The 24,894-nt window shown below is 40.3% G+C and overlaps 1 protein-coding gene across 1 annotated transcript; it reads left to right on the top strand.

Moving 5' to 3' along the window:
* The first annotated feature begins 313 nt into the window (after positions 1–313).
* LOC132157494 (alpha-2-macroglobulin-like) lies at positions 314–14,894 on the top strand. The gene is made up of 33 exons (XM_059566855.1): positions 314–488; positions 647–830; positions 932–1,088; positions 1,192–1,265; positions 1,468–1,633; positions 1,710–1,794; positions 1,894–2,008; positions 2,100–2,220; positions 2,297–2,406; positions 2,475–2,645; positions 2,721–2,948; positions 3,055–3,264; positions 3,347–3,496; positions 7,253–7,378; positions 7,457–7,560; positions 8,617–8,721; positions 10,901–11,126; positions 11,570–11,693; positions 11,771–11,892; positions 11,993–12,044; positions 12,137–12,220; positions 12,314–12,490; positions 12,581–12,656; positions 12,724–12,880; positions 12,952–13,026; positions 13,111–13,273; positions 13,347–13,531; positions 13,620–13,841; positions 13,919–14,040; positions 14,274–14,355; positions 14,449–14,532; positions 14,621–14,726; positions 14,804–14,894. Exons 1-33 carry the CDS (start codon positions 394–396, stop codon positions 14,842–14,844), a joined length of 4,299 nt encoding a protein of 1,432 aa, XP_059422838.1. The 5' UTR covers positions 314–393; the 3' UTR covers positions 14,845–14,894.
* Positions 14,895–24,894: the final 10,000 nt, after the last annotated feature.

Below are 24,894 nucleotides of genomic sequence, written 5' to 3'. Positions count from 1 at the left end.
ATTTGATCCCCGAAACAACATACTTTCACCGTTTTTGCACATGCGCACAACACATGGGTGTTCACCTGGCACCCGATGACGTATTTTTACGTATGGCATAGGCGTGGCATCTGACGTCACACTTGGATGTGGGCGAGGTTGGATGTCCACCGCAAGCTGCAGCGAGACGCTCCTCAAGCAATTAGTTAAATTGAGTCGAAGCTTTGAAAAGTTTCGTTTCTCCCATCACTAGCTGGAAGTTAATTATTGACATTAACGAATTCGATGAATTCCTCCAATTAAAAGCGTTCAAATATTGCTGCAATAGGTGCAGCTGATTGAGAGTAGCTGTAGAGCTTGGTGAAGTTCTGCAGGTTTTGTGAGAGAGGGATTTGATTTTGTTTGTAGTCTTGGATGATCGCCCTCATGGCTTCGAAGGAGTTTTGTGTTTGGAAAGGGCTTATTTTAGCCCTTTTTCTCTTTGTTGTTCATGGACAGGCATCAGGACCGTGAGTAAATGGTTGAAAAGACATTTTATTTTTTAACATTATTCTTCAAAGTTTGTTTTTGTCTCTATATTACGGGAATTACCTCTGTGATTATACACCTGCATGAATTTGTGCTGATCTGACTTATGGTTTCTAATACCAAATGACTGTTTCCACAGATCCTTCTTGGTGACGTTTTCTGCAGTGATTGAGTCCTGTTCTAACGCTGAATTGTGTGCAAGTCTTTTAAAACCCAATGAGAGTCTTACAATGACCATCTTTCTGGTTGATGACAAAAACCAGACAACACTGCTTGCGCAGCAGAGATCCTCAACAGAGTTTCACCGCTGTTTTTGTTTCCAGGTCTTTTACTGTGGGCACATGTGGCCCCTTTATATATATATATATATATATATATATATATATAAATATAAATATTTTGTATTAAGACTGTTTCTCTACAGGCCCCTCGAGTAGATGAAGAAGTGGTGCAGAAAGTGAGGGTGGTACTTCAAGGGAGGTTCTTTAAAATGACAGAAGAGAGGAAAGTCATGTTCCGACGTTACCTGCCTTTAACCTTCATCCAAACCGACAAACCCATCTACAATCCAGGACAAACAGGTGAGCTATGAATAACCCTTGTATAAATCTAATTGATCAGAACTTGTAGTACAGTGATCTTTCTACATGTTCAAATGCATTATGTTCTGTTTCCCTTTTGCAGTGAACTTCAGGGTTTTGACCATGGATGCTAAACTTGTTCCTTTTGATCAAATGGTAAAGCCTGATCTGCTTCTAGTCCAGTATCCCCACCCCCTGCCCCAAGTACTTGATTGCCTAATGTTACTGTTTTTGTCTTTTTACAGTACAGTCTAGTGGTGGTAGAGGTGAGGACTTGTTCTGGACCAAGTCTTTGGATGGATACAACACTGGTTTATCTCTGCATGTTCTTTGTGTTTTGGCTTGCAGTTTCTTATTCCAGGTTTTCCCCTCTAAATAGGACAAGCATAATAACCGGATTAATCAGTGGACCGACATTTCATCAACTGGGTGGATATTGGAGCTTTCTCACCCGTTAAATCCTGAGGCTCAGGTTGGGATGTACACCCTGAGGGCTTTTATTGGTGATCGGATTATCTCACAGGTTTTTGAGGTGAAAAAGTATGGTAAGTTACACTTGATGTGCAATGGGTAGTTTTTGATGACTGCGGTCCTAATTTGAAGCCTTTATTTCTGGTTTAGTTTTGCCCAAATTTGATGTCCGCTTGACTACAGCACAGATGTATAGTGTGGGAGATGCGGGACTGAAAGTTGAGGCTTGTGCCAAGTAAGAGTAAGCTCTTATTGTCTTGACTGTCTTTTGGCCGGTGTTCTTGATCTCGTGTGTGTGGGGTTTGGGTTTTTTTTTTTTTTTTTTTTTAAACAGATACACATATGGGCAACCTGTACCTGGTCAAGCATTGGTGGAAGTGTGTCGTGAGCCATACCCATACAGTTTGGTAATTGGCGCATCTCGTGTGTGTCTTAACACAACTGCTATGGTATGTTACTGCCATGCAGAGCAGGATGTTTTCTTTTCTTTAAATGTTAAATCTGACTTTTTTTTTTTTTTTTTTTTTTTTGTTCTACTAGTTGAACAACAGTGGTTGTGCTTCCCTTACCATCAGTACATCAGCGTTTTTCACCACCAGTTTTGAAAATGACCTGCAAGATGTGTTTCTTGTTAACTGGAACGTCACTGAGGAGGGAACAGGTGAGCTTCTGGCTGATTGGAAGCAGGGTCTTGTTTATTTAGTTCCTTAAAATTTGTGGCATTTACTTCCTCTCAGATGTTGTGACATCAAAATCCACAACTGTATCCATTACGTTTGAAGTTGGCAAGGTCATGTTTTTGAACCTCCCAGGTTTCTTCAACTATGGATCAACGATTAATGGAGAGGCGAGTAAAGGTTAATCTCTTATTAGATTTTATTGGTTCCCTTTCCTAACCTTTTTTTCCCCCAACAGATCTTGGCATCTTCTTTCAATGGGACTCCAATTGCAAGCAAGATGGTCTATCTCCTGGATGGTAGCCAGTGGCCCAACAAACTGCTGATGAATCTGACTACGGACATGCATGGACTGGCCTCTTTTTTCCTCAACACCGCTGATCTCCCTAAAGCTGATCTGAATCTGGTGGTACGGTTTGCCTTAATCCTATTTTCAAACTAAGCCGTCTCTTGAAAGAAACCAGTCTTTCACTTTGATCCTCAGGCAAGTGCAACTTCACCGGTTTTTTATGGTTATAAGTCGCCCTTCTTCAGGATAGATGTGAAGTCTGTGCCGCTTTACCAAACTGCTACTCCCAACAACCCAACGTTTAGTTCAATGGATATATTGAAGTTTGAGCAGCCACTGAAATGTGGTGCCAAATATCCAGTGACGATCGCCTATTATTTTGTTGGAGAAACTGGTGACTACAGTGCTGACGTAGTCTATATGGTGAGTGGATGCCGGTTTTGATGGGTTTTTTTTGGGGGGGGGGGGGGGGGCACCTTTTTAAACTACCTTTTTTTTTTTTTTTTTTTAAGTCTTTGTTTTCTGTCAGGTCTTGTCCAAAGGGGTGGTTGTTCTGCATGGATTTCAGAAGGTCCAAGTGAGTGCTTTAAATGCACCCAGTGGCACACTGTCATTTGAGCTTTATGTCAGTCCAGATATGGCTCCAGTAGTGCAGATTCTGGCCTTCTGTGTTCTGCCCAGTGAGACTGTAGTTGCTGCTAGTGCAGTTTTTGACACTGAAATGTGTTTTCAAAACCAGGTATGTGGATATCTTGGTACCTTTGTACTTTTATGTGGGGCATGGCCACATGTCCTTCAGCTTGAGCTTGTTCTTGTTCCAGGTGTCTCTGCAGTTTTCTCCACCTACAGGTGTTCCTAGTGAGGGAACCGTTTTGAACGTCTCTGCTCAAGCAGGATCCCTGTGTGGCCTCAGCGCTGTTGATCAGAGTGTCCGGATCATGGAGCCAGAAAGACGTTTAAGTGCTGAAGCGGTATCCATGTGCAGTTTAATACATTCTTTGAGTTGATTTGACATCAAGGTTATTCTTTAGAATGAGTTGTGCAAAATTATAAATGGGACTGCTATTGTGGCATACACCAAAGATTGCGTTGCATGCAACATGTCAAACGATTTGTTTACAATCCCAGGTGTTTGACTTCTGATGTGATCACTGGTTGAACTTGTCTAGATTTGCATCAATTGCTGACATGCCTATTAGTGGAAAGTTAAACCGAAGTGATTTTGTTTTTTATCTTGTTTCACCAATGTGCCATGATTTGGTTTTCATGCTGCTTGGTGTTTTGTCTAAATGGACAGGTCTTTGGAGAAGACAGTTTGAAGTTCCTTCGAAAGGGAACTTGACAGTGTCCCCTAGGGGCCGCTTTCGGGAAAAAACTCGTCGTGTTCCGTGTCTGAAGCATACATTGAAAAAAACACCTACTTGTTGGCCGGTGACAGCCTCCGACGTCACTACCGGCGCGACTATAAATAAGCACCGGGAGAGCACGTCACTATCTTCATCTTCACTGACCATTTTGTTTGACGTGTGCATCTGAAATAACCGGTAAGGGTGATCTTTCTCTGTTTATCATAGAGACAACTAGCAAGCGTTTAGACGATGTGCGCATCCGTGTTTGTGTTATTTGTCACCCGATGATACTCGCGTCATTTGTTTGGGTGAAGATCACGCACACGGTCTTTGAGGAGGCATTCTGCGTGCATTGTGTGTGGGTTTTTTTTTTTTTTTTTTTCCAATGGAAAAAGCTCTCATTCGTCTCTTCTGGAAAAAAAGGCAGCCATCTGCTTCTCACGGTTCAAGATCTATCCAAGTTGAGGCGTGGAAGTGAATGAGCTCGTGAGAATACAGGTGGATCTGTCTGAATGGTTTAAAGAGGGACTTTCCCTTTCACGCTCCAAAAAAAAAAAAAATGGGCAGCGGACAAGAGAGCCTCGGGAGCATGATGTTATATCTTTAACACTTTCTGATACTGAGGTTAGTGCTCTGCTGGGTTTTTACCCAGGAAAAGCGGATATTTGAGGATGGTGAAAAAGCTGAGGCTGAGCCTTCTCAATTCTCCTGCCCTGCGTATGTTGAGGTTGAGCGATAATTACCTTTTGACCATAACCCTCCAGCTCAGATGAGCCTTTTTATTTCTGCATGATCTCCATACAGCGACTAAAAAGAAATGAAAGCTGCAGTTTTCTCGCATCCATCGGTTTCGGCATTAAAGTAGTTTGCCGACATCGAGGTGATGCACCGAATGGCTATGAGGGAATGCCCCATGTAGAAAGAGCAATTTTTTCTTTCTGCAGGGGATCATCCTCTCTTAATCTCCCTCCTTGCCATCTAAGCCCCTTCAGAAAATCATCTCGCTTAAATGGCAAGGCATACGCAGTAGCAGGTCAGGCTGTGGCTTTATTACAGCACAATGCTGGTGCTTCAAGCATATCAGACTGATCTGCTAAGAGACCTGGGTAGAGGCTAAGAGACCTGGGTAGAGGCAGGGGCCTTTTTCTGATCAGGTAGCTGAGCTGCGCACCGCACCACAGATCTCTCTCCGTGCTACCAAGCAGGCCGCCTCCGCCGTTCCACGAAGGTCCAGGTTTGAGCACGAACAACATAGGGATCCTGGCCTGTCTCGATCTGAGGATCAAAGATGGGCACAGAAGGCTAGTGTCGCAACTCTTACTTCTCCCCCACCTGCGGGCAGGGGTTAGAGGAGTCGTGGGTCACGAGGAGGTAAGCAGAACCTAAGGGGTATGATCTAGACGAGGCAGCGGAGTGATATAGAGGTATCTACTCGTTCCCTTTGGGGATTTTTAACACTCTGGAGTCTAAGAGGTTATCAGGAGAAAATGGCCTCATAACTCATATGCGTTAATCAACTTCAGAGGGTTAACTTCTGATTTTATCCTCCCCTTCCTAATTCCCCTGTAACCAACAGCTCTCCACCTGATCGAGGTTAGGTGGAAACCTCTCGCATAACAGTCTCCTATGCTGGACCTATAATGTTTTTATGGTTCTATGTTCATAGCAACCACCTGACTGATGGTCCAGACTAAAAGGAGGCGCCCCTTGAGCGGGGCTTCAGCACAGGAGCGTGGGTGAGTAAATGTAACCCTCTCTGTATATACTTATGTGTGTTTACGTGTCTACTAATAAACTCTGTGAGTTTCCTTTGCAGTGCACCAGCCATCCGGCTTCATGTTCCGGTAATAGGCGGCTGAGATCACAGGTTTCTGAGTGAGCCTCCTCGATCATCAGGCCTGGCACAGCACTGCAGGGAATTTCATGGATATCCGGCCAGGTCACCCCGAGGGGTCTCCTGGCCACTTAGGGGTGCTGTCGCATCTAGCGGGAAGTGGAGGTGGCAGTTACAGAAGTCTTCTTGTATATGCTGCCTCAGGTGATGCTCTCCTCGCCCGAGGTTTGTAAAATTGAGCTTGCCTCTCCCGTGAGATTCAGCACCTCTGCGGTGCTTCGGAACCTTTAAGTACACACGCTAAGCTTTGTGTACTTTCTCAAAACCACATGGTGGTCAGTGTGCACGTGAACACTTTGCGCACTTTCTAAAAATCCACAAGTGGTAAGATTGCACGCAAGACTTTGCAAACTTTCTGAAATCTTGTAAGATAAGGGTTACGTGCTCCGATTCGTTCCCTTTCTTGAGATGATTAGACCTTGGTTCCTTGGGCTCCATTCAGCCAGTGTGTATTTGTTTATACACCTCAAGCATCGTTTCCCTCAACATGAGGGGCTATTTGGGTGATTCTTGTGGTAATTTAGCAGCGCTCCCCTTTTTCCAAAAAAAAAAAAAAGGTTCGCCTATGAGCACGCTACTCTGAGCTCGGAGTTCTCCTCTCATATGAGACTGAGTTCTCTTTTTTTTTTTTTTTTTTTTTTTTTTTTTTTTTTTCTCTTCCCCCAAGAGCGCTCCAGTATTGTTTCCATAGGTCGAGTTGATGACTCTCAATCATACTGTTTTGAGATGCAACGTTCCATCTATGAGCTGCTCTATCAGAGTGCCACGAGAGCCCCTCCTTAGAACAGTATTTGAAAATCCATGCTATGGTAAGTGTGCACGTGACGTCTTTGCACACTTTCTGAAATCCACACTGTGGTAAGTTCGCACGCCAGTATTCTGTGTTCTTTCTAAAATCCTATATGGTGAGGGTTTCGCGCGGTCGTTTCGTGCCCTTTCTTGAGTTGGTAAAAGCCCTGTTCATTTTGGGTGCCACCTGTGTATCCTCTGATACCCATCTAAACAGGGTGTTACTATTCGAGAACTGTCGAGACTGCTCTTTCAGCAAGCTTATGCGTAAGCTAGCGGTAGCCCCTGTGACAGGCGAGACTTGGTAGAAATGCTAGGTTGTTAGCCGTGTCTCTTTAAAGGAATCTTTCCTGATTCCAAGCCTTCAGCCCTACCCTGGGCAGAGGACTTAACAATTAAGTTGGGTATGTAGCTTAGGCCTTTTGGCCGTAAGGGGTACTGTCACAGGAAATGGTAGAGTTGGTACTTAGTGCTCGCCATGATTCTGGCCTGCACTCCCCTCAGCATGGCGGCGTGGGTATACTGTTCCCCAAAGCGCCCCCTAGAGGACGCAGCGTCTCGTTCTCGAACTATGGTTACATGCGTAACCTGAGACCATTTTAAAGGCTTAACAAAAGCTCAGTGGTTTGCTTCAAGATGCCAATCTGTGTCTTTCTCTTAAACCGCTAAATGTTGTGTTTTTTTTTTTTTTTTAGGTCTTCAGAGAGCTTCCGGTACGATCACCATCAGATTATCCATATCTGGTTGAGGATGAACAGGAGTGCCTGAATGTTAGACCCCGTCGAGCGGTTCTTGCAAACGAAGCTTATGATGTTTTCAAGGTTGGAAGTTGTTTGCAATCACTTAGTGGCTGAATACTATTTGACTTTCAAATGCATCTTTTGCTTTGCTTTTGACAGAGTGTGGGGATAAAGGTCGCAACAAATCTGCTAGTCCAAGAACCTAACTGCCTGATGTACCGAGGCCTGTATTACTATCGCAACTTTTATAGTATGTATTTTAGGTTCTTAATCTAAATATCTTGACTGTGTCTTACCAAGGTATGCTTGGTAATGGTCTGTAGGAGGTTTTTTTTTTTTGGGGGGGGGTAAATCTGAAAGCGAAATGCAGTGGGGCAACTACTGCTTAAATGGTGTTGTTCCAGACTTCTTGCATCCAAATGCAAGGTGTTAAAGTACTTGTTTTAATTAGGGATGCGCCAAAACCGAATTCTGGATTTGGCTGAAAACCAAAACTGCTTTTGTATTAAATGTACATTAATTGACTCCGTAATTTATAACTCCATTTTAATGAATTTATTTGAAAAGCAGAGTTAAAACTACTTAATCAAACTGGACCAAAAATATTTTAAAGGTGTGCTAATTCAAAAAGTTGGATTCAGTCCTCGCTGTGCTGATTTAGTAGGTCTCGTTGCAAGTTCAATGACTTGGGTAGTGTTTTTCACTGTGGCCAATCCGTGATCACATTTACATCATTTAGCAGACGCTTTTATCCAAAGCGACTTACAAATGAGAACAATAGAAGCAGTCAGGTCAACAAGAGAACAACAGTATACAAGTGCCATGACAAGTCTCAGTTAGTCTAGTATAGAACGCATAGGTAGTTTTTTTTTAATTTTTATTTTTTTTTTTAATATAAATTAAAAGACAAGAAAAGGAAAAGTGCTCGTGTTAGTTGGTTAAGTGCAGGCGAAATAGATGAGTCTTTAGCCGTTTCTTGAAAATTAGTAAAGACTCAGCTGTACGGATTGAGATTGGGAGGTCATCATGATCAGCAGGGTTTACGTCATGTTTTGGAAAGGTATGACATGCTTGGAAAATCAACTAAGGTGAAATTGAAAAGTACCAGGTACTGTAAACAGTGGAACCCTTCTTCTTACTATAGGATAACCTGGTGCACAGAACAGATTTATCTAATGCCTATAATGAATGGACAAATCCAATTTGTTGCAGTCCCAAGGAAGTTTTTTTTTTTTTTTTTTTTTTTTCTTCCCAGTCCCTTTTGGCCTACGTGGCCAGGGAAGTGGCTGGGGAAGTGGCCGGGGAAGCGGCTGGGGAAGCGGGACTGAAGGCGGGGGTGCTGGAGGTGATGGCCGCTCCTCTTTTGATGTGACAATCAGGACTTACTTTCCAGAAACCTGGATCTGGCAGCTTGCTCAAGTGGGGTAAGTCTTGTTTCAGCAAATTGACTCCTAAGGCCCTGTCGACATGAACCGGTATTTTCAAAACTGCCAAATTCTACTTTGTCCACACAAATGCAGTATCTGGTCAGTGAAATGAAGATTTTCAGAAACTCTGGTTTCACTGGCTACACAACACTACAACTGGAGACTTTTCGCTTGTGACATTGGAGTGCGCCATTATTTCCTGTCTACATGAGGCAGTTTGTAATTGGCCAATGTGGCTTTATGGTTGGGTTTATACTGCCACCTGTTGGTTTAGCATGCTCTTGACAGTGCCTCAGTGTTTGTTTTCATTTGGTTTTTTTTTTTTTTTTTTTTTTTTTTCTCGAGCATAAACTCATGTAATAAAAATACCCATGTACAGTCGTGGCTAAAAGTTGAAAATTACATAAATATTGGAAATTGCAAAAGTTGCTGCTTAATTTTTTATAATAGCAATTTGCATATACTCCAGAATGTTATGAAGAGTGATCAGATGAATTGCATAGTCCTTCTTTGCCATGAAAATTAACTTGATCCCAAAAAAAACCTTTCCACTGCATTTCATTGCTGTCATTAAAGGACCTGCTGAGATCATTTCAGTAATCGTCTTGTTAACTCAGGTGAGAATGTTGACGAGCACAAGGCTGGAGATCATTATGTCAGGCTGATTGGGTTAGAATGGCAGACTTGACATGTTAAAAGGAGGGTGATGCTTGAAATTGTTGTTCCATTGTTAACCATGGTGACCTGCAAAGAAACGCATGCAGCCATCATTGCGTTGCATAAAAATGGCTTCACCGGCAAGGATATTGAGGCTACTAAGATTGCACCTAAATCAACAATTTATAGGATCCTCAAGAACTTCAAGGAAAGAGGTTCAATTCTTGTAAAGAAGGCTTCAGGGTGTCCAAGAAAGTCCAGCAAGTGCCAGGATCGTCTCCTAAAGAGGATACAGCTGTGGGATCTGAGGGCCACCAGTGCAGAGCTTGCTCAGGAATGGCAGCAGGCAGGTGTGAGCGCATCTGCATGCACAGTGAGGCGAAGACTTTCGGAAGATGGCCTGGTGTCAAGAAGGGCAGCAAAGAAGCCACTTCTCTCCAAAAAAAAACCATCAGGGACGGATTGATCTTCTGCAGAAAGTATCGTGAATGGACTGCTGAGGACTGGGGCAAAGTCATATTCTCCGATGAAGCCCCTTTCCGATTGTTTGGGGCATCTGGAAAAAGGCTTGTCCGGAGAAGAAAAGGTGAGCGCTACCATCAGTCCTGTGTCATGCCAACAGTAAAGCATCCTGACACCATTCATGTGTGGGGTTGCTTCTCATCCAAGGGAGTGGGTTCACTCACAATTCTGCCCAAAAACACAGCCATGAATAAAGAATGGTACCAAAACACCCTCCAACAGCAACTTCTTCCAACAACAGTTTGGTGAAGAACAATGCATTTTTCAGCACGATGGAGCACCGTGCCATAAGGCAAAAGTGATAAGTGGCTCAGGGACCAGAATGTTGAAATGTTGGGTCCATGGCCTGGAAACTCCCCAGATCTTAATCCCAACTTGTGGTCAATCCTCAAGAGGCGGGTGGACAAACAAAAACCCACTAATTCTGACAAACTCCAAGAAGTGATTATGAAAGAATGGGTTGCTATCAGTCAGGATTTGGTCCAGAAGTTGATTGAGAGCATGCCCAGTCGACTTGCAAAGGTCCTCAAAAAGAAGGGCCAACAATGCAAATACTGACTTTGCATAAATGTCATGTAATTGTCGATAAAAGCCTTTGAAACGTATGAAGTGCTTGTAATTATATTTCAGTACATCACAGAAACCACTGAAAGATCAAAAAGCAGTTTAGCAGCAAACTTTTTGAAAACTATTTATGTAATTGTCAAAACATTTGGCCACGACTGTATATGTGGACTAAGCCTAAAAGAGGTGTCCAACTGTTCCTAGAGGGCTGCAGCCCTGTAGAGCACTTCCAACCATGCCCCAAAACACATTCCATGTAGTTTTCAAATAACCCTGAAGGACGTGACTGGCTGGATCCAGTGTGTTTCAAGTTGAATATGAACTGTCAAACACAGTTCCTGTAGGACCACAGCCCAATGATCTAAAGCCACTTTGCCTCAATGAGTTTCCTTCTCCTGCCCCCTCATTGGTATCTTCTGGTGTCCTTTTCCAGAAACGCTGGTTCCACACAGGTTGCTCTGAAGGTTCCTGACACTATCACCACCTGGGAGACTGAGGTGTTCTGCCTGTCCTCCAGAGGTTTCGGTTTGGCTCCTCCTGTTCAGCTGACTGCCTTCCAGCCCTTCTTCCTGGAGCTCTCCCTGCCTTACTCCATCATCCGTGGGGAGTCTTTTGAGCTGAAGGCTACAGTGTTCAACTATCTGTCCAAGTGCATCATGGTCTGGATTCATATTTATTAGTGTCATGGGTTTTTTTTTTTTTTTTTTTTTCTGTTTGAGATATGCAAGCTGATTGTCACCTTGCTTTCACAGCAAGACGTAGCCTATTGTAACCCTGTTAGAATTGGCAATGTAAAATACAGGGCCACCTTCCATGAGTGTGGGCTGGGTTTCCATTTTATTTTATTTTTTTTTTCTCATATGAAGCAATATCTCGTGTACAAGAATGATTTCTAGAAGTCTAAATGTCACTTATCAGCTGACCACATTTAAATATGGAAAACTTCAGTAGACCACTATCCCTTACAAGCTTAAACCAGCCAAGTTAGTAGCACAAAAACTCCATCCCAGAAAATGAAGCATGTCTGCCACACCCTAAATGGATCTGTAGAGGAAAATAAGTTTGTCTTTACTTAATGTGCACTTGTATAATTTACTGGCAGGTTAAAGTGACGCCAGCTTCTTCCTTGGACTTCAGTCTTCGACCTCTTAATGAGCCATACTCCTCCTGTCTCTGTGCCAATGGGAGAAAGACCTTTAAATGGATTCTCTCAGCTTCTGTTCTCGGTCTGTTTTGCACGGTGTCTCTTCCTAAACTGAAGTGTATACAGGTTTTTTTTTCTCACTTCCTGTCTGTACTATAGGATCTGTAAATGTGACCGTCAGTGCTCAAGCTGAACAATCCCAGGTTCAATGTGGCACTGAAGTTGTGACTGTGCCAGAGAGAGGACGCATTGACGTAGTTACTCAAAGTCTTCTTGTTCTGGTAAGTGTTAACCAGCTCTCTTGAGTATGATCCTGCAGCTCATGCTGTTTTACTAATGTGGTGTTTAATTGTGTGTTTTTTTTTTTTTTTTTTTTTATAGCCTGAGGGAGTTGAAAGGGTCTTCACCCAAAGTTGGTTACTGTGTCCGAAGGGTTTGTTTGCTCTCCAACATTCTAAACATTCGCCCTTTACCAGTAAACTGTAACCTAGCACTCTGTGGTGATCCATTCTGTTTGGTACACAGGAAGTGTCCTTTCAGAAGATGCATCTCTGACGTTTCCAACAAATGTGATACAAGGATCATCCAAATGCTCCGTTTCAGTCCTTGGTAGAGTTTCATTAAGGGGAAATGGACCTAAAGCCGTTCAGCAAAATTTTGGTTTCTGGCTTTTTGGTTTGACTCGTTTTCTTCCTCTCTTAGGGGATATTATGGGTCGTGCACTAAAGAATCTTAATGGCTTGCTACAGATGCCATCTGGCTGTGGAGAACAGAATATGATTGTTCTTGCTCCCAATATTTACATCCTACAATACCTTGAAGCCACTGCACAGCTTACCCCAACCATCCGACAGATTGCCATTGGTTACCTTCAGAGCGGTACAGATGACCAAATCCTACAAGTACTACTCATTGGACTGACTCTTGATCAAATGTGTTTTTTTTTTTTTTTTTTTTTGTTAAATGCAGGATACCAGGGACAACTGAATTACAGGCACAGTGATGGCTCATACAGCACGTTTGGTTACGATGCATCCAATACATGGTAGGTTTTCATGCGGTTCTTTTGAGCGTCACTTAAATTGGGTTGTAATGTGACTTTTCATGGCCAGGTTGACCGCATTCGTCATGAGGTCTTTTGGCCTAGCAAGGCATTTCATCTTCATTGATCCTAAGGTCCTCCAGAGCGCACAGGATTGGTTGATCAGCAAGCAGGGTTCAGATGGCTGTTTCATGCAAGAGGGAACTCTGTACCACAATGACATGAAGGTGCTTATTTCTTTTAAATGTGCCATAACTGGTCTAAGACTGACCTTAACTGTTATACTGCTCCATTGTAGGGTGGTGTTGGTGATAACGTGACCATGACGGGCTACATTGTTGCATCACTGCTTGAAATGGGTGTTCTTGTCACGGTAAAACCATGCCTACCAGTAGTTCTACAAGCTTGAAGATCACTTTCCAGTCCCCCAGTAGTCTAAAATTTTCTTTGCTTTCAGGATCCCATCATTACCAATGCTCTATCTTGCTTGAGGCCTGTCGTTGGGAACCTGGGAAACATTTACGCCACAGCTCTGCTTGCCTACACCTTCAGTCTGGCTGGAGAGACCAGCACTCGAACCCAGCTTTTAAATTCCTTGGACAATGTTGCCATTTCTGATGGTGAGCTTCACTAGTCTATTGAGACCTTCTTCAGGGTCTTTGGCACCAACTTTGTCCTCTGTCTTGTCCCAAGGCAATAAGCTCCACTGGTCTCAGACTTCATCTGGTGATACTCTGGCAGTAGAGATCAGCTCGTATGTGCTGCTGGCCATTCTCTCTGTACAGCCCCTCACGACTGCTGATTTGGGCTATGCTAACCGCATTGTCAACTGGCTTGTGACCCAGCAGAATCCTTATGGAGGCTTTTCATCCACCCAGGTGACTGACTACCACACATGAGCACAAACATCCTGTCTGAGTGGAGTTTTTTTTTTTTTAAATTTAAAATCTGGTGCTTTATTTTTAGGACACTGTGGTGGCTCTTCATGCTTTGTCTCTGCTCGCCAAACAAGTGTTCAGCTTGGAAGGCTCCAGCACTGTTACTGTAAAGTCATTGTCCGTAGCAGGAGAGGTTTATAACTTCAACGTGAATGGGGACAACAGGCTGCTGTATCAGGAGAAGCCACTAAAGAATGTTCCTGGCATATATAGTGTTGGAGCACAAGGGTCCACCTGTGTGTCTGTGCAGGTCTGTACCTTCACCTGCTTAACTTCTACCTCTATGCTTGTCCCAGTTATCCTTATGTTTTGGTTTTGTACTCTCAGGTTGCATGTTTCTACAACATCCCGACACCCATTAAAGTTTCCGGAACACTTAGTGTTGAAGTGAAGGTGGCAAGAGACTGCAACGTGCGTGGAGCCAATCTAATGTTGAACATCACTGTGACGTAAGAACCGCTTCGGACACTGTCCTGTTTGACCCTTAATGCATCTTTACACAGCTGAACTAAGGCTGCTCTGTGCCTGCTCAATTCTGTAACGGTCACATGAAAGCCCGTGTGAATGTATTTCTGTCCCACCTCTACCCCTAATATCAAAGCATTCAATTGGAATTTCTGCATAAATGCTATTTAAGTCGTTTTTGTAGATGCACCCAATCGCTAAATTTAAATCCATTTAGGTACAATGGTGCAAAGCCAACTACTAATATGGTTATTGTGGACCTTAAACTCCTGTCGGGTTTCACAGCAGATACGTCACTGGTTCGTATGTTTTAAGATGACTTGTATGTAAAGTATTAAAATGCTTGAAGCCGCTTAAGAGGTTAATGGATTTTTTTTTTTTTTTTCTCTCAGCTTGGATCTCCACCAGATTCATTTGCTCCACTAGTGCAGCGCGTTGATGCTGGAGATGACCATGTGCTTGTTTATTTGAAAGAGGTGAGCTGTGCGCTGTTATCTCTCCATCCCCTTCATGTGTGCGGTGTATTCGTTTATTTACTTTTGCTTTATCCCTTCTGTCTTGCAGGTTCCCAAGGGTGTCCCCATGACCTACAGGCTACAACTGAAGCAGGTTCTTGAAGTTCAGAATCTCAAGCCAGCGGTTGTTGAGGTTTATGACTACTATCAGCCAAGTATGCATTCAGTGGCTCATGATTTTCACTGAATTACCTGTTGAACGTGTCGAGCTAAATTTCTGTTCCTCTTTCAGGTGATGTGTTTGAGACCACATATATGCCTCCCTGTTCATGACTGTGCTCTTCTAGCTATTGGATGCATGAATTAAACTCTTGAATTAGTAATTGTTTGCCTCTTTTGTTGAACATCTTGTGCATTTTGAAGTGGACCTCTCAACCTTGGTTAAAGTTTATTTTAGCCCTGTGATCTGAGTTTGTGGTCAACAGACTGGCAAAGGTGCCAGCGGGAGCATGGTCTATTTTTCCAGTTGACAGCGAAAGGAAATTTCATGGAAATTTGTTACACAATCTCTGTATATTCGACTGGTCGCCGTGATTTTGCCAAGTAAGACATGTTCCTGGATAAACGTCTTCTAAAGATCCTGGATCAACATTGTCCAAAAATATAGACTTAACCCAATCCCTAAACCTAGCCCTACCCATATTTTATTTCTAAAATAAGTGGGAAATGATAGCTGATTGACAAGGGTGTAGAAAGCGTAAAACCTATATTTCCTGAAAAGTTCTCAATTCTGATTGGAATGTTGTTCCAGGATCAACAAGGATGTTGTACTTTTGTGAAATCACGCTCCCCATATTTAACCAATATTGATCAACTATAGTCAAACCACCAGTTAACGTTCACGTGACGACCTCTGCATGGAGTAACGCAGTTTCAGCTAACAATAGTATTGTGTAGCAATGCCTGGGAAATGCAGATTTAAAAATGTATGGCTTCATGATGAAAAAATATGAGGGGTGGCTGGATAAAGATCAGGACCCGGGACGTGATAAATGTACAATGTGTCATAAAACATTTGACACTTCTAACGTGGGAGAGGCAGCGCGGTCTAGCCATGCTAAAGGTGCAAAGCCCCAGTCTGCAGCCAAGTGCTCGACAGCTTCCAATCCGATCTCTGCCGTTTTCAACTGTGCGACTGACATGACACCTGCTCCGGTGCTTCCCTCTCATCCACTGTAAAACAAGGGACCATTTTGAGTGCAGTTAGGGTTTCGTTTCTGGATGCAGCAGAGGTACTGTGGACACTAAAAGGTGGTTAATTTGCACTATTCATACAAGTCTTGTGAAGACAAAGGCCAGCTTTTTCAGACTATGTTCCCAGACAACAAGATAGTGGCCAGCTTTGCATGCAGCAAATGCAAGTGCTCATATTATGCACTTTTGGACTGACTCCTTATTTTAAGAAACTGACTTTGACAGATGTATTGAAGCAAAGCGTCTGTTATGCTCTTTGTTGAAAACCTTAATCACTATTTACAGTCTAAATGGTTAGAAACGCACGTCAGGCTATGGAATGGATCCGAGGTGAAGACTAAATACATTGGCTCAGAGTTCATGGGCCATTCATCAGCTCAAGACATCGCTGAAAAAAATTAATAACTTGCTCTCATAGATCAGAATCAAAAAACTTGGCCAGATGTCAATGGACGGACTGCACATTAACTGGAAAATATTCGAAATACTCCAGAAACGAGTGCAGAAAGATGCGGGTAAGTCCCTAACCCAACAAACATGAGGCGTCTATCCGATGTGCAGATTAAGTCTAAATTGCGTTGGTCAATCTGGACATCTACTTGACATGCAAATCCGGTACGTATCTGGGCGCTGAACTAAAACATCACTTGGATGTAGATATGAGGTTCAAAATTTGAACATCGGGATAAGGATTTTCTTGTAGCTACAACATGCAGAACAGGTTCAGGAAATCCACATAACTTTTTCTATACATATAAACACAACAAAGCAATCATTTTATTTCTGATTTAAATATCACATGTAGCCTATACTCTTCTGAAATACTTAGGTGTTAAAATAATGTAATATTTAAATGTGTAAAAACATAGGCCTAATTAAAGTACCATAATGTGACCATATAACATTTTACATGGATTAATTTATTCATTTGAGTGGTATTTTTCACCGGAGCATTGACAGCAGTTTACATCTGTATTAGATCTATAAATAAAGTTATATAGATTAAAATATATTAAAGTTTCATGTTTTAATAATTTGATTTAAATAATATACAGTAGTATCATATTTAATAAATATTTAACAGATTTAAAATGAATGATTTTTTTTTTTATTTATGTGTGCTGGACACGAGGGGCGTTAACTTGATGTATGTATATAATAAAGTGCTATAATCCATCGTTTTATCAATCTAATGTTACATTTTCACTTCAGATGTGTATTTCAAATTTATTTAGATTAGAAAGATTATTTATTTAAACAATTCCTCTTTTTGTAATTGTGCATATCCCTGTTGGTTAATTTGAGGCAGCCAATGTTACAGTCTGAGGTAAAATTATGTTGATCCCTTTTAATTTAGTTGTTAAAACTGGTCACTAAAACAGCTAATGTAATTTTTCTTGATCCAATAAAGAAACGGTTATGTAACTTTTTCCCCTACTTTTCAGGCATAGACATACACACTAGATGTCACCTTGGCTACGGCAGTTCATTGGAACGAATGCGTTAACAGAGCCGCCATCTTGGAACAGGGGAGCCCTTCCTCTTTAATGCATCAGCGTCAATGTAGGCAAAGGTCTAACCGAAATAAAATCACCATAAAGCTCAGAACTTGTAAAATTTGCACGACCTACAAACTTTTTACTTTATTAAATGTTTAGATTTCCTTTCATCTAAATAATGCCCCCTTTCTTTATCGTTTTCTTTTTTGTTAATGTAACACTTTTTTGTGCTAAGAAGTTGTTGAAGTGTTCTATGTCTCTATTCTTTATATTTTGTTATTCTTAAAATTACTGTTGTGTTCTAACTCTGTTTCATACTGTAAACGAAATGTTCAAATAAAGCATTTGAAAAAAAATAAAAAATAAAATAATCTCAATAAATCGTCATGAATGTGATTTACTAATTTTTTTATTTTTTTTATTTATTATTATTATTTTTATTTTTTGGTTCGTTCCAACGGTCAGACATGTATTTATCATCTAGTCCAGAGAAAATTTATGTTTTTGATAAAAATCAAAATATAATGCATAGTAAGCCTAAGTTTATTAGTAACATTCTTCTACTTGAGTAAACTTCGAATGAACTATCGCTACTTACCTTAGCGTACTGCATTCAGAATTGCAATGGTGTGACTATACATGTTAATTTAAACATTTTAATTCTATTCATTTATTAAATATGATACACAAGGCAATTTGCTCGTCGAAACAAATCACAAATTTGAGAGGAACATAATGTGAAAGTTAGTTGAGGTGCCAAAGACCATTCAAACTTCTCTTTATTCCTGTCCCGCAATACCTTTGCCACATTAAATAAGTATGTACTATATGGAAGCATATGGGTAGCAATAATAAATTTGGAATGTAATATGCAAAATGACAATTCAATATGTAAAATGGCAATGCATTTTTGTATTTACATTTATATTTACCAATACATTTACCAAACGTTTGGTGCAAAATGAAAATTAAATTACATCATTTTCATTTGCCATTTCACACACTAGTTTTAATATGTAAAATTAATACTAATTTTAGCGCTTTATAAGTTGCAAAATTAAAATGAAAATGTATTACATAAATTATTAGATATGTATAAAATGTTCAAACAAAAACTGTGGTATAATTATCATTCAAATGCTATTTTTCCTAATTGCAATAACACTCACAGTCAAGACACTTACGATTGCATTTTCATTCAATGTCCCGTGACGAATGTAGCAAAATTCAATGTGCACATTGAAAATGCATTCCGAGCCTATCACGTGTCCGCCCCCTCCCGCCATGTCAATCACTGCGTGAACAAGGCGGGGCTTGCAGAAGGTCAATAGACTCAAGACTCAAGAAGAGGATTCAAGTGAGAGAACATGGACAAGACAGTTGGTCCGTGTACGTTTTGATCATTTCGGTTTATGGCTTCAATATTTCATTCGCAATTTGTGGGCGGAGCCGAAACGCTGTTTCATCTGATTGGCCGAATCGCTCCACCTTCAGCTCGGTCTTTTCATTCTTTCAGACAGAATAAGAGTCAGTGCGAGTGAAGCACTGTAATGTCTGAAACCACCGCTCACAGTTAATTAACATAATATTTCAATCAGTTGTAGCTTGGCACATAATTTGTGCTGCTGTGACCTGCAAATTATTTCTAGGTTGTAGTATTAATGAATATTGTCCCACTGATAAATACAGTGCAAATAGTTCTGTCTCTTTGGATAAAAGTGAAGTGGAAATAAAAATCAATAATAGACTGAACAGTTCCATGTCTGTAACATTTACCACTCTCATCTTTTAAGTCAGAAGGCACTAGGTATGTGTGTGTGACATTAATAAATAATTGTGAAAATTAATATAGTTAAATTTCTTAAATAAATTAGTAATATTCGTTTTATTACATACTAAATTGAATGATGTTTCTCTTTTTAGTCTTCTTTGTTGGGCTTGAGAAAGACAACATATATTTACCGGACTATAAGTCGCACTTCTTTTCATAGTTTGACTGGTCCTGCGACATACAGTCAGGTGCGACTTATTTATCAAAATTAATTTGACATGAACCAAGAGAAATGAACCAAGATCTACAGCCTACAGCCGCGACAGGGCTGTAGACGGTAATGTTTTCTCTTAGTTCTGAATAAATGCGACTTAGTCCAGTGCGACTTATATATGTTTTTTTTCCTTGTCATGACGTATTTTTGGGCTGATGCAACCTATACTTAGGTGCGACTTATAGTCTGAAATAAATATTATTATTTATTATGAGAGTAATTGACAAGAACTTTAATGTTTCACCAAATTCAACTCAAATTTTCAGACTCGTCTGACTCGCGTTGCTGTATAACTGGCCAGACTTACCTTCCCAAAAAATCCTGTTGAATTTTATTTAATAAATGTAACTATATTTATTTCCACTTCACTGTTATCCAAAGAGACAGAACTTTTTGCACTATTTTTATCAGTGGGACAATATCAGTGGGACGCTGAAACAGCGTTTCAGCTCTAACCACAAGTGCGAATGAAATATTGAAGCCATGAAAATGCAATCGTAAGTGTCTTGACTGTGAGTGTTAATGCAATTAAGAAAATGATCATTTGAATGATAATTTTGCCACAGTTTTTGCTTGAACATGTTATACATATCTAATAATTTCTGCAATAATTTTTTATTTTAATTTTGTTAAAATTAGTATTAATTTTACATATAAAACTAGTGTGTGAAATGGCAAATGAAAATTATGTAATTTAATTTTCATTTTCATTTTGCACCATACGTTGCACAAATGTATTGGAAAATGTAAATTGAAATATGTAAAATGGCAATGCATTTCTGTATTTACTTGTCATTTTGCATATTACATTCCAAATTGAATATTGCTACCCATATGCTTCCATAGTACTAAAGTAACATTCATACAAAACCCCCTTAAATCAGTGTAGTGTCACACAGCGCCAGTCGGAGAAACCACGGAATAGAGACCAAAAAAAAAAAAAAGTCCACATTTCCAACATCTTACGATCATATTACATTGATATAAATATCAGAATGTTCATTGTCGGTTTTCCTAACTGTCAAAAATGAATGGGTAACTAGCATGGATTAGCGGCGGTCGCAAACCAAGGACTGAAACAAACTGTCACCAGAAATATAATTTTGTAACATTTATAATCAGAATGAGCTTTATTGTCAAGTATATTTACACATGCGAGAATTTTTTTTTTTTCGTGACAGAAGCTTCGCGCACAACAGAATGACGGCGACAGAACAAAAAACACATTAAAAAAAAGGTAAGGAATGACACATTATAAAAGAATAAAAAAATAAAAATAAGTAGGTAAGGAATGACAATATACAAATTGACAATTGTGTGTGCAGATATATAGGCAGTTTTGTATATACAGGTATATTATGTGCAAAACTTGAAGTGTACACTAAGTATGTGTGTTAGATAAATACGTGTGTGTGTATATAAATTTAAATATGTTTTATGATTCAACATCCTTGTTTTCTGGATTTTATATTTCTTACGTTTGAACATCCATATGCAGCACCAAAGTCCGACATTGTCCATGTATTCAAAGTACAGGCGGAGATCGCAGTGTTACCTAGCTACCTCCTATGACAAGACCCCTGTTCCAAGATGGCGGCGGTTTTGACGCATGCTTAGAACCCCAAGGTGACATCTAGTGTATATAACTATGCTTTTCAGGAAGGGAACAGCAACAAAAGTTTAACTGGTAACTTTACTGACACCTAGTGGTTAGTTTTAGTACCGTTTGAGCAAGGTAGGTTAATTACGTTTCAGCTTCAAACGAAGATAAGCAAATGTAGAATATAATTGTTTGTTTGTGCACAAAATGTTATTAATTGTTTGCTGTTTTAAATGTTTATTCAACGATTACAGCCACTTGAAATTCCCTATTTTTTGTGAATCACGTTAATCAAACCAAGCACGACCTAATAAAACATGTTTCATGGATAAAGGGCTTTGTAAAAAAAAAGATCATGTTGGTGGATATTCTTCTAATATTAAAAACATGTCGGTCATTCTTGAATGGCTTATTCTGCAGTGGGTATAAACAATATGGTCCCAATGATTTGAAAGCATGTTTCTTCTCAGAACATTTAGACTGATTTAATTGAGTTAGTTCACGGTGTATAAATCTCTCTGTGTGCCATTTGTTGTTCATATAGGAATTTACTTTAATAATGTATTTAATAATTTACTTACAACGGAAATTCTATAATATGTGCTTGCTTTTGTTGATCAGTAGGTCTATTCTTGAACACATATACACTCACCTAAAGGATTATTAGGAACACCTGTTTAATTTCTCATTAATGCAATTATCTAATCAACCAATCACATGGCAGTTGCTTCAATGCATTTAGGGGTGTGGTCCTGGTCAAGACAATCTCCCGAACTCCAAACTGAATGTCAGAATGGGAAAGAAAGGTGATTTAAGCAATTTTGAGCGTGGCATGGTTGTTGGTGCCAGACGGGCCGGTCTGAGTATTTCACAATCGGCTCAGTTACTGGGATTTTCACACACAATCATTTCCAGGGTTTACAAAGAATGGTGTGAAAGGGAAAAACATCCAGTATGCGGCAGTCCTGTGGGTGAAAATTGTTAATGCTAGAGGTCAGAGGAGAATGGGCCGACTGGTTCAAGCTGATAGAAGAGCAACTTTGACTGAAATAACCACTCGTTACAACTGAGGTATGCAGCAAAGCATTTGTGAAGCCTCAACACGCACAACCTTCAGGCGGATGTGCTACAACAGCAGAAGACCCCACCGGGTACCACTCATATCCACTACAAATAGGAAAAAGAGGCTACAATTTGCACAACCTCACCAAAATTGGACAGTTGAAGACTGATGGTAGAGTCAGAATTTGGCGTAAACAGAATGGATCCATAATGCCTTGTTACCACTGTGCAGGCTGGTGCTGGTGGTGTAATGGTGTGGGGGATGTTTTCTTGGCACACTTTAGTGCCAATTGGGCATCGTTTAAATGCCACGGCCTACCTGAGCATAGTTTCTGACCATATCCATCCCTTTATGACCACCATGTACCCATCCTCTGATGGCTACTTCCAGCAGGATAATGCAGCAGGTCACAAAGCTCAAATAATTTCAAATTGGTTTCTTGAACATGACAATGAGTTTACTGTACTAAAATGGCCCCCACAGTCAACAGATCTCAACCCAATAAAGCATCTTTGGGATGTGGTGGAACGGGAGCTTCGTGCCCTGGATGTGCATCCCACAAATCTCCATCAACTGCAAGATGCTATCCTATCAATACCGGCCAACATTTCTAAAGAATGCTTTCAGCACCTTGTTGAATCAATACCACATAGAATTAAAAGTGCCATCTGTCATATCTGGACCGCTGCTATGAGAGGACGTTTTGCCTCCAGAGGAACGTTGGGTGATGTCAAGTGATTTTGAAACATGACATCTTCAAGCTACTCCCCTTCACCTTTACCAGTGAATATGTTCATATTCGTTTTGTTCATATTACATTGAGTTGCATATACACATTATTTGAATTAAATTAATTTGATAGACAGCATTCTGTCAACATCATTGGTCAACATCAGACAGCTTATAGAACAGCCTTCGATACATTTCTATGTTATAACTTCCCGAAAAAAAATACACAAACATATAAAACAAAATTCTAGCGAAATACTAACAGCATCTAACTTACCAATCCAAAAGAAATGTTGCAAGTTCGGTGTCGAACCTCATTTCTTTCAGGTCCATCAGTTGTCTCCAGCGATTGAAAGCAGTGCCGATGTTTACTCTGGTTCGGCTCCTTTTCTTATCGGATTTGATTTGTGATTCCGAGCACGGTTGTTTCCCTGTAGCGGGTGGTGGTCTCTTGCCAAGGGCTTAAGTCATCCTTCCGCTCTCTTCCCTGAACTGAAATGAAGTAGTGGGCTGTACTTTTCACACGATTGACATCAGGTTCAGGTACGCCCACAAGCCGTGCGAGTTATTCATGTATTGCAGGTTGGCTGGTGGTTATGTTGCCCGCATACCGCCTCCCATGGCCGAAACTGGTATTACGACACCTGTCGGGCCGGGGCTAATAATGCTACTGCTAATTAAGGTTGATATCTCTGCAGCACTATAACTTGACATTTTTTTAATGACATCATCGCCCTTATTTCTTCTCATACTTTTGATGCGTGTAGGTCATTTTATGGATATTTTTACCTCATTTTTTGCACATGGCACCTTTAAGGCAGTTCTGAAGGCGAAAGGGGGTCAAACCCAGTATTAGTATGGTGTTCCTAATAATCCTTTAGGCGAGTGTACAAATTGTTACACACTTGTGTAGCTTTCACCCTTTTTTTTTTATTTTTTTTTTTTTATAAACATGACCATGTATTTTATTTTTAAATGTGTGTAGTAAATGTCATTCATGTAATGCCTTCACCACATCTGTTAATAAATCTTAACAGAATCAGTTGAAGTCTTTCAGCAAAAGCAATCCACTTTTATATTTGAAATGAAAATATACAAATTACTGTATGGTTTCATTTACCGATTTGTTATTAAACTATCAAATATTTTAATTGTTATAAGTTTGTAGAATATTAGCAAAACATTGTTAAAGTACTGCAAGGTTATGGATTTCACAGTTAAAATGATTTTCATTTGAATCTTAAATTCATCTCAAAGTGTACCACAATGCAGTATATAATTAAAGACAAAAATAAAGTGGATAAAGGCATTTTTATTTTTTTTATACATGGTATACCAAAGTATAAAATATGTTTAATGATACAGTCAAAGTTATTACCATAACTTATTAATGTAGCCTTGTTCCCTGTATATTGATGTAATTTTTATTGGTACGCTTTATTCAGGGGACATCACAGCTCACCTTTCTTTATCAAAAATGTCCTGTTCACTTTCTCACAGTTACAACTAGTTAAGGGTCTTTCTCTCAGTGAAATGCCTAGTTAAGGGTCTTTCTCTGTTACACGCCTAGTTAAGGGTCGTTCTCTCAGTTATACGCCTAGTTAAGGGTCACTTGTGAATGAGTTATTGTCTGGCTCATCTTCAGTTCTCTCTTCACAGCAGTTCAGTCAGTGTACTGTTTGAGTAAATGAATTACTCCGGGATATTGGTTGGTTTTAACTCAGAGGGAGTGTCAGCCAAATTAAAAAAGTTAACAGCTCAAGCCATTTGTGGATTAATGCGTATTGGAAGACGCGAACCGTTTAAAACGATTCAGTTCGATTTGGTGAACTGGTTCAAAAAGATCCGGTTACATCGAATGATTCGTTCGTGAACCGGATATGACAAACTGCTTTGATTTGAACTCTCTCACAACAGACACGGAAGAGAAGACAATGCTGAATAAAGTCTATTTTTGGACCAAAATGTATTTTCGATGCTTCAAAATATTCTAACTGACCCTCTGATGTCATATGAACTACTTTGATGATGTTTTTCTTACCTTTCTGGACATGGACAGTAGACCGTACACAGTTTCAATGGAGGGACTGAGAGCTCTCGGACTAAATCTAAAATATCTTAAACTGTGTTCATAAGATAAATGGAGGTCTTACTGGTTTGGAACGACTTGAGGGTGAGTTATTAATGACAAAA

This window comes from Carassius carassius, chromosome 14, assembly GCF_963082965.1.
Source record: "Carassius carassius chromosome 14, fCarCar2.1, whole genome shotgun sequence".
In the NCBI taxonomy this organism is placed as follows: domain Eukaryota; kingdom Metazoa; phylum Chordata; class Actinopteri; order Cypriniformes; family Cyprinidae; genus Carassius; species Carassius carassius.
The sequence above is the reverse complement of the archived record's forward strand: the minus strand, read 5'-3'. Positions and strand labels throughout refer to the sequence as shown.